General features: G+C 40.5%; 1 protein-coding gene across 13 annotated transcripts in view; it reads right to left on the reverse strand.

Annotated features, from left to right (window-relative positions):
* The window catches only part of DTNB (dystrobrevin beta), a 194158-nt gene that overhangs the window by 87563 nt on the left and 91945 nt on the right, over window positions 1–14650 (reverse strand). For all 13 annotated transcript variants that reach the window (XM_066266618.1, XM_066266615.1, XM_066266610.1 and 10 more), the window contains one exon: window positions 4641–4765. In XM_066266618.1, the coding sequence (XP_066122715.1) occupies window positions 4641–4765 (125 nt within the window). The remainder of the gene's footprint in view (window positions 1–4640; window positions 4766–14650) is intronic.

A 14650-nucleotide genomic window follows, 5' to 3' on the forward strand; every position in this document is an offset into this window, starting at 1 on the left:
ATATACTTTGTCTCTGAGTTTCAATTTCTGCCCCAAATTTCCATTGAGGTTTTAATTTTACTTGTGGGTATGCAATAGTGGTAAACCTAGGTTTTACATATACAACCTTTACTCCATCTCCATTAGCGCTCTGATAGCTCAAGCCACCCTCATCTCCCATCAAGGGGCGGAAGCCCGAGCTGGCTGCTTTCCCACCCTCAGCCCACTGCCTATTTGCACACAGTAGGAAATAATTTTTCTTAAGTGCGAAATTCAACATGTCCCTCTACTATCTAAAACTCTTCAGTTTAGGACCAGTGTAACCCTAATAAATTCATTTTACAAATACCACAATACATGTATACATACATAAAAAAAGAAAAAAATATGTAGTTGATGCTTCCCATTCCTACCCCTTGCCTTTCTCTCTCTCTCCTCTCTCTAAAATCAATAAATAAAATCTTTTAAAAATAAATAAATGAAATTAACCGTTAAGAATCATCCCATAAAAAAAGCTAAAAGGCTAATACATAATTCCAAGCTCTTCTAAAAAATATAAAAAGAATGCTCCTCAACTTTTTGAAGAAAACATAGGAGGAAAACTTTGTCTTAAAGACAAAACAAACAAACAAACAAAAACCATAGGAAAATTACAGAACAATTTAATTCATTAACATAGGAAAAAGCTAAACAAAATATGTATTAGCAAATGTCAACTAGCAGTATTTTAAAAGGTAAGTCAATTTACATTTATTCCAGGATTGTTTTTTAAAATGTACCACACTAATAAAAGAAATAAACTCATATGATCATCTCAATTAATGCAGAAAGTCTTTAATAAAATTTGACATCCATTCACGACATAAAGCAGTCTTAGCAAACCAGTAATAAAAGGAAACCTCTTTTACCTGATAAACAGTTTCTACAAAGACTACATCAAAAACACACTAAATGAATGCTTAAAGCACTCTCTTTGGGATTAGTAACAACACAAGAATGCCTATTAAACCACTTCTATTCAATATTTCACTAGAGGTTCTAGCCAGCATTATAAGACTATAAGAAAAAAAAAGTATGATGAATGCTTAAAAGTATAAGGAGTGGGAGAGAGGAAACAAAGCTGTCACTACTTGTAGGTGATATAATTCTTTATAGAAAATCTTAAAAGAATCTGAGTACAAATTACTAGAATTAATGAGCAAGTTAAGGAAGATGACTACACAGTGGGTAAAAGTACAAAACCAATTTGCATTTCCATACACCAGCAACAAATTGTTAAAACACATAATTTAAAACACATACCATTCGAAAAACTATATACATTTGCCAAAACTCAGCAAATTATACACTTAGAGTGGGTGCATTTTATTGCATGTATATTATATCTCAAAAAAAACTACAGGACAAAAGGTACCATTTGCAACAGCAACATCAAATGTAAAGTATCCAAGAATTAATCTAACATATATAAGACCTTTCTGAGGAAATGATAAAGCATTATTAAAAGGCAGAAAAGGATATTTAAATAAATGGAAGGACATTCATAGAACGAAAGACCGAATATTGCAAAGATGTCAATCTCCCCATTTACTGATCTGTAGATTCAATGAATAGTTGATCAAAATCTTATGAGGAATTCAATAAGCTGATTCTAAAATGTATATGAAGAGCAAAGAATAGACAGGACACTTAAAAAAGATTACTTAATTCCACATAGTAATTAAGACTGTGTGATATTAGCATAGGGATTAACAATTTAAACAAAGGAACAGAAGAGCGAGCCCAGACACCAGACCAGGTGTATTTGAAAACTTCATTTATGACAGTCATGGCATTGTAGTCAGAAGGGAAATTGATGGCTTACCCAATAAATAGCTGTGAGACAAGTTATTATTCAAAAGCAAAAAATAAAGAGAATTACATACTATATATCACACTATAACACAAAAATCCACTTCAGACGAATTAAAAGACATGTGTGGGCCCTGGCCGGTTTGCTCAGTGGTAGAACGCCAGCCTGGCATGCGGAAGTCCCGGGTTCGATTCCCGGCCAGGGCACACAGGAGAAGCGCCCATCTGCTTCTCCACCCCTCCCCCTCTCCTTCCTCTCTGTCTCTCTCTTCCCCTCCCGCAGCCGAGGCTCCATTGGAGCAAAAGATGGCCCGGGCGCTGGGGATGGCTCCTTGGCCTCTGCCCCAGGTGCTAGAGTGGCTCTGGTCGCAACAGAGTGATGCCCCGGATGGGCAGAGCATTGCCCTCTGGTGGGCGTACCGGGTGGATCCCGGTCCGGCGCATGCGGGATTCTGTCTGACTGCCTCCCCGTTTCCAGCTTCAGAAAAATACAAAAAAAAAAAGAAAGAAAAAGAAAAAAAGACATGTGTGGCCCTGGCCGGCTGGCTCAGTGGTAGAGTGTCAGCCTGGCATGTGGAAGTCCCGGGTTTGATTCCCAGTCAGGGCACACAAAAGTGCCCATCTGCTTCTATACCCTACTCCCTCTCCTTTCTCTCTCTCTCTTCCCCTCCTGCAGCCAAGGCTCCATTGGAGCAAAGTTGGCCCAGGTGCCGAGGATGGCTACAAGGCCTCCACCTCAGGTGCTAAAAAATGGCTCTGATTGCAAAAAAGCAACACCCCAGATGGGCAGGACATCGCCCCCTGGTGGGCATGCTGGTGGATCCTGGTGGGGCGCATGCAGGAGTTTGTCTCTCTGCCTCCCTGATTCTCACTTCAGGAAAAAAAAAAAGACATGTGTGAAAGGGACATTCTCAACATAAAACTTTGCTGTCCAGAGGGAGTGGCAATAAATATTCAGGGATGAAAAGCAAGGACCCACATCCAAGATTATTCTACCCTGCAAAGCTACCATTTAGAATCAAAGGACAGATAAGGAGCTTCCGAGACAAGAAAAAGTTAAAGAAGCCCATCACCACCAACCAGTATTACATGAAATGTTAAAGGGTCTTCTTTAAGAAGAAGAAGAGAAATACAGATAAAAAATATGAACAATAAAATGGCAATAAATACTTATCAACAAGTGAATCTAAAAAACAAAATAAACGGCCCTGACCTGTGGTGGCGCAGTGGGTAAAGCATTGACCTGGAACACTGAAGTTGCTGGTTCAAAACCTTGGGCTTGCCTGGTCGAGGCACATATAGGAGTTGATGTTTCCTGCTCCTCCCCCTTCTCTCTCTCTCTCTCTTTCTCTCACCCTTCTAAAATGAATAAATAAAATCTTTAAAAAAATAAACGAACAAGCAGAATAGAAAGACTTATAGATATATACAGAGAATATTTTGATGATTGCCTGATGGGAGAGGAGTTAGGGCAATGGGTAAAAAATGTAAAAAGATTGAGAAGTAGAAATAGGTCCGACCAGTGATGGTGCAGTAGATAGTGTCGACCTGGGATGCTGAGGTCGCCAGGTTCAAAACTTCAAGGTCACCGGCTTGAGTGAGGGCTCATAGGCTTAAGCATGGGATTGTCAACATGATCCCAAGGTCACCAGCTTGAGCCCAAAGGTTGCATCTTAAGCAAGGGGTCACTGGCTCAGCTTGAGCCTGAGGTCAGATCCCTGGTCAAGGCACATATGAGAAGCAATCAATGCACAACTAAAGTGAGCAACTATGAGTTGATGCTTCTCACTCTGTCTCTCTCTCTCTCTTTCCCTCCTCTCCTCTTACCCTCTCTCTCTCCTCAAAATAAATAAATCTATTTTCCCTTTTATTAAAAAAAAGGAAGTACAAATTGGTTGTTACAGAACAGTCATGGGGATGTCAAGTACAGCATAGGGAATATAGTCAATAATATTCTAATAACTGTGTATGGCAGTGGTAGTCAACCTGGTCTCTACCACCCACTAGTGGGCATTACAGCTTTCATGGTGGGCGGTAGCAGAGCAACCAAAGTATAAATAAAAAGATAGATTTAACTATAGTAAGTTGTTTTATAAAGATTTATTCTGCCAAACTTAGCGAAAATTCGACATAAAGCACTTGGGAAGGAATTATTATTATATGCTTTAACTTGCTGTAACTCTGCTTTATAAATTTTATAAAGTAAAGTTACTTCCCTACTTTATAAATCATCATTACTGTGGAACCGGTGGGCGGTTAGAAAATTTTACTACTAACAGAGATACAAAAGTGGGCGGTAGGTATAAAAAGGTTGACTACCCCTGGTGTATGGTGTTCAGATGGGTATGAGACTTATCAGGATGATCAGTTAATAAGTTACATAATGTCTAATCATTGGGTTATACACCTGAAACTAATAAAATATTGTATGTTAACTGTAATTGAAAATTTTAAAAATGATTAAAATGTATGGGCATTACTGCTGTAGAGAAGAAATGATCTCTGATTTGAGAAGCACATCACCAACAAAAGGCAACCTTGATAAATCCAGCACAACAATTACTCTTCCATGTATTAATGTTTCTGTGGAAGACTGCCATCTGTTATTGGAGTTCAGAGCTCAGGAACCAGGTTTCCACATAGACATTTACAGTGATTTATAAGGAGATGAAAGCTTGAAGTCTAAGTTCCCCCCAAACCAGAAGATTAAATGTTCATGTTAGGTGATACTTGGTTTAAATCCGCAAGAATTTAGCAAGATCTCCATCCAGTCCAGTCTAAGCCGCATCCACATTTAGGCGCATACTTACACTATATTTGCAAGGTCAAGTGGTTTCTCTGGCTGCTCAGGAAAAACAGGATGCGGGGGTTCTCTGGTCGGTACACACCCCAAAGATTTACTAATTGCATGGCTCAGCTTCTTTGCAGGGGATTTCTGTGTCAAAGTAAAATATAAGGAAATAAGGAATTAAATCTTCAAAAGCATGAAAAAGGATTTCAAAAAAAAATGATGACAACAGCTGTAGAAAAACAGCTTTTCAAATACAACCTAAGATTCAGTATAATCAACAATCATGGGTTCTGCAGGAAGGAACCTGCAGTTGTTTAAGGTCATTTGTGGGCTTTCATTTCTGTTCTTCCTCCCTCATCTTTATATGCAGTCACGTGACCAAGTGAATGTTAACTTTCTTTCGAACACCCCTTTGTACCCTTTGCATAAATTCCTTCCTTTGATGGATCATTTTTTGGTAAGATGTTATAGTTAATTCCCTAATTAGAATCAGAAATTTTTGTTGGGCTGAAATGCTGAGAGCTCATGGCTTTTGATTGTTAGCAAAAGCTGACTTAGCTATGTGCCAAAATGTGCCTATTAAGAGAGTATTCCCAAAATAAATGTGAGGCAGAAATTTTGGTGTGAAGGGTCTGGCTAATTATACAGATCCTCACTCACAGACAGTCAGGATCAGACTCATGACTCTAAATTATAGCATACTGAGGTACAAAGCTAAGTTGGCATATTAATATCAATACATTTCTCTGAAAGGCAGAATAATATACACCAAAGACTATCAAGTCTAAGATTTAAAAGTATCATAAATATGTACGCAGGTAAGTAATATGCCACAATTAAGCAGAACATTCAGGATTTAAAGGAGTCTCTTTATACGATGCTGACTTTGTTGTCTACCTAATTTCCATTAAATAACACTGTTCTTTGAGATTTTCTTGGCAGCATATTGCAAAGAAATTTAAACATTTCATTCTACTGCCTCTGCATATGTACTACCTTAACTGGAAAGCAATTTGCTTGCTGCTGTGTACTCCAACACTGTGTTCTCCATTTAACTTTCCTATGCTGCTTGCATATATATATTTTAACACAAATTAAGCAAAAATCTGCCTGCTTTTAAGGGAAAGTTAGTTAATACCATGTTTAACATAAAGACAGAATAATGCCAGTTTCTTCAAACTTCATATATTGTCTCCAAATCACCTACCACTATCCCTTTCAACTTACTAAATTATGGAAAAAGTCTAAGTGTACTATAAATTTCCTGAAAATCATATGAAGCTAAACAAAACAGAAACTCTGAACTTCCTCCCAGCTGTCCATTGTCCCTTTGTCCAATAGACTAACTGTAATACAACTGTTTTTTCCTCCTCTAATCCACCATCTACACTGCCCCAGACATGTCAGTCTTCTGCTTATAATCTTTCAAAGGCTGACAATCATTTAGAGAGTAAGATCTAAATAAATGCCATCATATTCCATAGCATTCATACCTGGCTCCCACCTCACTCCTCACCTTTCACCTTGCACTAGCAGAAATGACAAGCTGCTCAAGTTAACCCAACGCATCATACTCTCTTCGCTCTCTGTATCTTGGCACCTGTCGTTCTGAGCTCTGCCTTTTCCAGTCTGCTTCTCTGTAAATTCTCTGCTCAGCTCTCCAGTTCGCTTCTGGTCTCTCCTCCTCTGTGAAGCCTGTCCTCACTACTCCATGGTAAGCGCCCTCTTTTCTAAACTACTCACTTCCCACCCACGGATTCCACTGGTGCTCTTTCCATGTTATACTGCACTTTTTTTTTTTTTTTTTTCATTTTTCTGAAGCTGGAAACAGGGAGAGACAGTCAGACAGACTCCCGCATGCGCCCAACCGGGATCCACCCGGCACGCCCACCATGGGGCGACGCTCTGCCCACCAGGGGGCGATGCTCTGCCCATCCTGGGCGTCGCCATGTTGCGACCAGAGCCACTCTAGCACCTGGGGCAGCGGCCAAGGAGCCATCCCCAGTGCCCGGGCCATCTTTGCTCCAATGGAGCCTTGGCTGCAGGAGGGGAAGAGAGAGACAGAGAGGAAAGCGCGGCGGAGGGGTGGAGAAGCAAATGGGCGCTTCTCTTGTGTGCCCTGGCCGGGAATCGAACCCGGGTCCTCCGCACGCTAGGCCGACGCTCTACCGCTGAGCCAACTGGCCAGGGCTTATACTGCACTTTTTAATTTACATGCCTATCTCTGTTAGACTGGTGCTCTTTAACAGTAGGATCTAGAGCAGGGGTCTCAAACTCGCGGCCCGCCGAACAATTTTGTGCGGCCCGCAGACTAATCCACGAAGTTCAAAATATTTTGGATAAAATTAAGTAAGCCCGTGGATTAGTCTGCGGGCCGCACAAAATTGTTCGGCGGGCCACAAGTTTGAGACCCCTGATCTAGAGTTTATTCATTTATATATTTCCAGAACCTGTCCTGTAACAGAATGTTATCTGAACAAACTATTTGCCTAGATGAATTTTCTCAATTGCTTTTTTCTCTAATCAAAACGCATACGTTTTATTTTCTGAGAGTTATGATACCAGAAGGAAACAATCAGAGAATATCTAAATTCACCTTTACAACTAAACACATCTGTAATACATGTATTAATTTCATGATTTTTTGCTCTATCTGGGAACCACCTGGACCATTAATTCATGCAGTCTATGTGAGATGGATTATTACAGACTACTTCAGCTGCATCCTGAGTAATAACAGCCATGAAATCACAGGTTCCATATGTATATTTTACAATAAACACTAAAATAACTACGACTGTTAAAATAAAAAATGTGTCCTTTGCCTGACCTAACATTCTCCAGCAGTACGCCTGTTGTGCTTTTGAAAACATTGCTTTAAGTCAAAGTTTAAGATCACATCCAATTCCAAGTCTCAAAAATATGGATAGAAATGTAAAATCAATACATCAAAATCAATTTCAAATAATTAGAGTACATCAAGAGAGGCTTGATATGTATGCAAGGAAAAAAATTAGGAATAAATATATATAGGATTTAGATTATTAACTATAGGCTAGCACCAAACCAAAAAGGTTATTGCCCTGTAAACTTCAAAGAGGCACATTCAATTAGGTTGTCTAAATTTGTAAATAAATGACTTCCTTAAGAAGATCTCAAAGACTGGATTATAGAACTGCAGTGAATTTCACTGTGGAGTCTGTTTAGGAGGTTAAGAGCAACAAAGCCTGAAAGCACAGTTGGAAAACTGCTGTGAGGGCCAAGAGGGGGCATTATCTCTGCTGGCCCCTAGGAAAAAGCCCAGGACTTGGTAGTGAGTCACTAAATATTTATGGAAGTGAGGAAGGGGATGAGGGAGGAGGATAGGCAGTCAAGTCTAGGGACTGGTGTTTCAGAGATGCTACTTTGGGTCTCTGTACCTTCCCCCTCACTTGAACTCTAAAACTGATACATGGAGAAGCCTTAACCTAGAAAATTAAATCTCCTCCAAACACTTTTAGATGATGATTTTTTATCTTCATGCATTTTCAATACTCTAATCTACTTCATCTAATTTCAAAACACTCCCTACCGTCTCTTAAATGTTTTAAATATATATTTTTACAATTAAAATATATCAAAAGAGTGTATCAAATGTATATGCACAGTTTAAAAAGTTATAAAATATATACCCCTCTTTGGCCCTGGCTGGTTGGCTCAGTGGTAGAGCGTCGGCCTGGCGTGCAGAGGTCCCGGGTTCGATTCCCGGCCAGGGCACACAGGGGAAGTGCCCATCTGCTTCTCCACCCCTCCCCCTCTCCTTCCTCTCTGTCTCTCTCTTCCCCTCCCACAGCCAAGGCTCCATTGGAGCAAAGATGGCCCGGTCACTGGGGATGGCTCCTTGGCCTCTGCCCCAGGCGCTAGAGTGGCTCTGGTCGCAACAGAGGGACGCCCCGGAGGGGCAGAGCATCGCTCCCTGGTGGGCAGAGCGTCGTCCCCTGGTGGGCGTGCCGGGTGGATCCCAGCCGGGCGCATGTGGGAGTCTGACTGTCTCTCCCCGTTTCTAGCTTCAGAAAAATACAAAAAAAAAAAAATTATACACACACACACACACACACACACACACACACACACCCCTCTTCCCACTATTGTTCTTGAGAAACAGAAGAGTATAGTTAGTTGGAAGCCCTGCCGTGGGCCCTTAACAATACGGCCCGCTCCCACCACACTGGCTCCTCTCCTGGTAGTCAGTGCCCTACATTTTATATTAATCATTTCCTTCATTTTATTATTTTAGCAATTATGCATAAATATTATTTATTTAATACATATTTATTTTTAAAATATTTTTAAATATCAAACTTAAAAATTATTTATTGATTTCGGAGAGAGAGGAAAAGAGAGAGGGAAAGAAATATCAATCTGATCCTATCTGTGTCCTGACTGGGGATTGAACTCACAACGTATTGGGACAACACTCTTACCAACCAAGCTATCCAGCCAGTCAATACATATTTTTTTGTTATTTTTTTGTGACAGAGACAGAGAGACAGAGAGAGGGACAGATAGAGATACACAAACAGGAAGGGAGAGAGATAAGAAGCATCGATTCTTTGTTGTGGCACCTTAGTTGTTCATTGATTGCTTTCTCATATGGGCCTTGACCGGGGGGGGGGGGGCTACAGCAAGTAAGTGACCCCTTGCTCAAGCCAGCGAACTTGGGCTCAAGCTGGTGAGCCTTGCTCAAACCAGATGATCCTATGCTCAAACTGGAGACCTTGAGGTTTTGAACTGGGTCTTCCGCATCCCAGTCTGATGCTCTATCTACTGAGCCACCACCTGGTCAGGCAATACATGTTTAAAACCTATACAGACTTACATATTTTTTTCTGCAACTTGCTTCTTTCACTCAAAATTATGTTACAATTCATCCACACTGATGTATGTAACTGTTATTCATTTTTTTCACTCTTTGATTGTACTTCATTACTTACTTACATTATAATATACATATACATATTCATTTCACTGCTGAAGAAGATTTGGGTGGTTTCCATTTTCCCTTCATTCACAATGCTGCTCTAACTTTCTTGTCCATGATTCCTGGTGGCCATATGTATGAATTTCGTAAGAGTGGGATTACCAGGTCATGATTTATGCACATTCAATTTCACTAGGCACTGCCAACTTGTTTTCCCAAAGTGGCTCCACATTCTGGCCAATCCTCATTGTCAGACACTTTAACATTTGCCAATCTGGTGGGTGATAAATAGTATTGTGGTTTTATTTTGTAATTTCCTGATTACTAAAAAGACTAAAAAGCTTTCCCTATGTTTATAGGCCATTTGTGTTTGTCTTTGAAATTCCTGTTCCTGTCTTTGGCCAAGCATTTCACTGGGTTGACTTTCTCTTAATGATCTGTAAGAGCTCTTTATATTTTTTGTATGTTAACTCTACAGTAGTTCTGATCTGCAAACAACCACTGTAAGGCTTGTTTTTCACTCTATTTATTCTTTATGAAGCCATCTTTAACTATAACATTTGTCCCAGATTAGTAGTGCTTTTCTTTATAGTTTTTAGTTTTGTATTTTAGGAAAGTTTCCTCTCTAAGGTCAGAAAGATAGTCTTCCACAATGTTTTCTAAAGTTTTATAGTTGTTACCTTTCATACTTAAGTTTCAATCTACTTAGAACTAATCTGTTTGGTAGGTATGAGGAAAGAATCCAATTTTATCCCATATGACTAACCAATTGCATCAGAATCATTTAATAACTAGTCCATTCTCTTCCTACTAGATACTCTATTTCCACCCCTGTGCCAGTGCCACATGACTGTGCAGTAACTCCCTCTTCTCTCTGCAGGTGGTACCAAAGACTCATCTTCTCTAGGAGTGTCTTCATTATTCTTTTTTTTTTTTTTTTTTTTTTTTACAGAGGCAGAGATAGACAGGGACAGACAGACAGGAACGGAGAGAGATGAGAAGCATCAATCATCAGTTTCTCGTTGCACGTTGCGACTTCTTAGTTGTTCATTGATTGCTTTCTCACATGTGCCTTGACCGCGGGCCTTCAGCAGACCGAGTAACCCCCTGCTGGAGCCAGCGACCTTGGGTCTAAGCTGGTGAGCTCTTTGCTCAACCCAGATGAGCCCGCGCTCAAGCTGGCAACCTCAGGGTCTCGAACCTGGGTCCTTCCGCATCCCAGTCCGACGCTCTATCCACTGCGCCACCACCTGGTCAGGCGTCTTCATTATTCTTGACCCTTTATACTTCTATTTAAACTTTAAAATCAGTTTGTCGTTTACCACAAAAAAATCCTATTGGGATTTTGAAGGGAACTGATCAAATCTATAGGTAGTGTTGGAGAGAAATATCTTTATATACTGAACACTCTTTTTTTTTTTTTGTATTTTTCTGAAGCTGGAAACGGGGAGAGACAGACAGACTCTCGCATGCGCCCGACCGGGATCCACCCGGCACGCCCACCAGGGGTACTGAACACTCTTTTTATGAATGTATTCATCTCCTCATGTGTATATGCCTTCTTTAATGTCTTTCAATAAAGTTATACATTTTTGTTCATAAAGAATCTATGCAGCTCTCTTATTTATTTCTATAGCCTATTATATAATATCATGATTAATTTATATCATTTTTCTTTTATTTTGTCCTTTCTTACCTACTTTTTAGGTTTTGTTTTATTTTTCTCATTTTAATTTATTTTTATTTCCTTTTTGGCAATTCTAGTCTTTGAGTTGACTATTCTAGTGGTTTAATTTTTTCCCTCCTGAAATGGAAGTAACACTTATTAAGAAATTAATGGTTAGGGCCTTGGCTGATTGACTCAGTGGCAGAGTGTCAGTCTGGCTTGTGGATGTCCCAGGTTCGATTCCTGGTCAGGGAACACAGGAGAAACGGCCATCTGCTTCTCCACCCCCCTTCTCTCTTTCTCTCTTCTCCTCCCGCAGCCATGGATTGACTGGTTTGAGTGCATCGACCCCAAGCACTGAGGATGGCACCATGGAGCCTCTGCCTCAGATGCTAAAAATAGCTTGGTTGCAAGCATGGCCCCAGCTGGGTGGAGCATCAGCCCCAGACCGGGGTTGCTGGGTGGATTCTGGTTGAGATGCTTGCGAGAGTCTGTCTCTCTATCTTCTCTCCTTTCTCTTGGAAAGGAAAAAAAAATAAAACAATAAAAAAGTTAATGTCAGGCATCTGACAGCTGCTTTGCATACATAATAGGCTCATTTAACCCTTCAATCTATATAAATAAAAGTGTAAATGTTCATTTGTTCAAAATCTTAAATCTCTGAAAGTTCTTCACCAATTGCTTTAAAATTTTGACAGAACATTGCGTTCGAATATGCGCATGTTTTTTGTTTTGTGTGTTGTTGTTTTTTTAACAGGGACAGAGAGAGAGTCAGAGAGAGGGATAGTCAGGGACAGACAGACAGGAACAAAGAGGATGAGAAGCATCAATCATCAGTTTTTCGTTGTGAGACTTTAGTTGTTCACTGATTGCTTTCTCATATGTGCCTTGACTGTGGGCCTTCAGCAGACCAAGTAACCCCTTGCTCGAGCCAGCAACCTTGGGTCCAAGCTGGTGAGCTTTTGTTCAAACCAGATGAGCCCACGCTCAAGCTGGTGACCTCGGCGTCTCGAACCTGAGTCCTCTGCATCCCAGTCCGATGCTCTATCCACTGTGCTACCACCTGGTCAGGCTACATGCATGTTTTTATATACCTACTATTATATAGATGTCATACCTGGGACAGGTTAAAAACATGCTTTTTTTTGGTGCCATCTGTTGGACGTAAAAGCAACACACACTATACTAAATATTTTACGATTCCATTTCAATGTTATGGGAGAAATATAAAATCGCACATGGCTGAAGATATTTTCTGTCGAATACGAAAGGAAAATTCAAATATGAACATGGATTTCACAGCAGAAATCTACAATGAAGCATTGATAATGATTGACGATTTGTGCTTAGAAATTGTGAATAAAGTTCTCAATCAATTGGGAATGCCATCACCGAATCGATCTGCTGCTGCTTCATTCAATGTAGAACTGCATCGTGAACAAAATTACAACACGGGTGATCTTTTGTTGTAAATGCAATCAAATATTCCTAAGCTAATGCTTGAGAAAAAAGGCATTTACGATCAAATAATGCAATCTGTCAATTACGGGGTTGGAGAAATCTTAGACGCGCCAGAAGGAACAGGTAAAACATTCCTAATTAAATTGATTCTGGCAATTAGATCCCAAAATGACATAGCCTTAGCTCTTGCGTTGTCTGGAATAGCTGCGACATTGCTACTAGGTGGAAAAATTGCTCATTCCACTTTGAAATTGCCATTGAACATGAAATTCATTGAAACTCCTACGTGCAACATTTCCAAAGCATCCGGCATGGGAAAAGTATTGCAGAAATGCAAACTTATTGTTTGGGATGAATGCACAATGGCGCACAAAAAATCGCTCGAGGTTCTAGAGCGATTATTGCAAGATTTGCATGGAAACATCAGACCATTTGGGAACGCATTAATATTGCTTGCAGGAGATTTCAGGCAAACATTACCTGTAATTCCTCAATCGACACCAGAGGATGAAATAAATGCTTGCCTGAAATACTCTACTTTGTGGCGACATGTAAAGATGTTAAAATTAACTACAAATATGCGTGTCCAGCTGCAAAACGATCTATCAGCTGAGATATTCTCACATTAATTGCTGGAAATTGGGAATGGAAAGGTGCTGATTGATCTGACCTCAGGACGAATTTCATTGCCTCATAACTTCTGCAATTTAGTGACATCAAAAGTAGAACTGGTTGAAAATGTATTTCCCAATATTCAAACCAATTATAAGAATCACGATTGGCTGAGTGAACGAGCTATTCTTGCGGCCAAGAACAAAGACATCTACAAACTTAACAATATTATTCAGTCTAACATTCAAAGCGAGGCAGTCACATACAGATAGGGAGGGATAGACAGACAGGAACAGAGAGAGATGAGAAGCATCAATCATTAGTTTTTCGTTGCGACACCTTAGTTGTTCATTGATTGCTCTCTCATATGTGCCTTGACCGGGGGGGCTATAGCAGACCGAGTAATCCCTTGCTCAAGCCAGCGACCTCGGAGTCTTGAACCTGGGTCCTCCACATCCCAGTCTGACGCTCTATCCACTGCACCACTGCATGGTCAGGTGAAGCCACAATCTTGACAGGACCTTTCAAAGGTGAAGATGTCCTCATTCCTCACATTCCTATGACTCCAATAGATATGCCATTTCAATTTAAGAGACTGCGGTTTCCAATTCGATTGGCGTTTGCAATCACCATCAACAAAGCTCAGGGCCAATCTTTAGAACTGTGCAGTTTAGATCTAGACATGGATTGCTTCTCACATGGACAATTATATGTTGCATGTTCTAAAGTTGGCAAACCAGACAATCTCTATATCTGCACAGACAATGGAACAACAAAAAATATTGTATACCCTCAAGCATTGTGACAGTAAACACACTAGAAACGTGCGCTCTTTTCTTTCTTCTCCACTTAACCAGACTGAGCCACAGCAACGCGTGGCCGAGTAGTACAGCTAGTAGTCTCATAAATTAGATGTTAACAGTCTCTATTTTATAGGTATGCAAACTAAAGCTCATATAAATAGGCCTCTTACTCTTTTCATGGCACAACACAGTCCTTCCACAGGTAAAACTGGTCAGAGAAAGAACATATAGGGGTTGGGAGAGATAGCCTGGGACAGTGAGACATTCTTGCAAGGAGATGCCAAGTACCATGTGGGGATCATAAAGGGAAAGCTCGGTGAATTGGGAGTGGGGACACAGAATTTCCAACTGAGAGGCAGGCTCCAAGGTAGGAGGCAGGAGGTGACTCATGCTATAACCACTGCACTGTGTGTTCCTACACCATGGCTGAGACTTGTTCCCCTCCCATTACCATGGATCAGGTACTAAGACACTAAAAAAAATTCTTTTGAGCTCAGATGACTGTATTTTCAATCAGCCTCAAGCTA

Source organism: Saccopteryx bilineata, chromosome 3, assembly GCF_036850765.1.
Source record: "Saccopteryx bilineata isolate mSacBil1 chromosome 3, mSacBil1_pri_phased_curated, whole genome shotgun sequence".
NCBI classification, from domain to species: Eukaryota; Metazoa; Chordata; class Mammalia; order Chiroptera; family Emballonuridae; genus Saccopteryx; species Saccopteryx bilineata.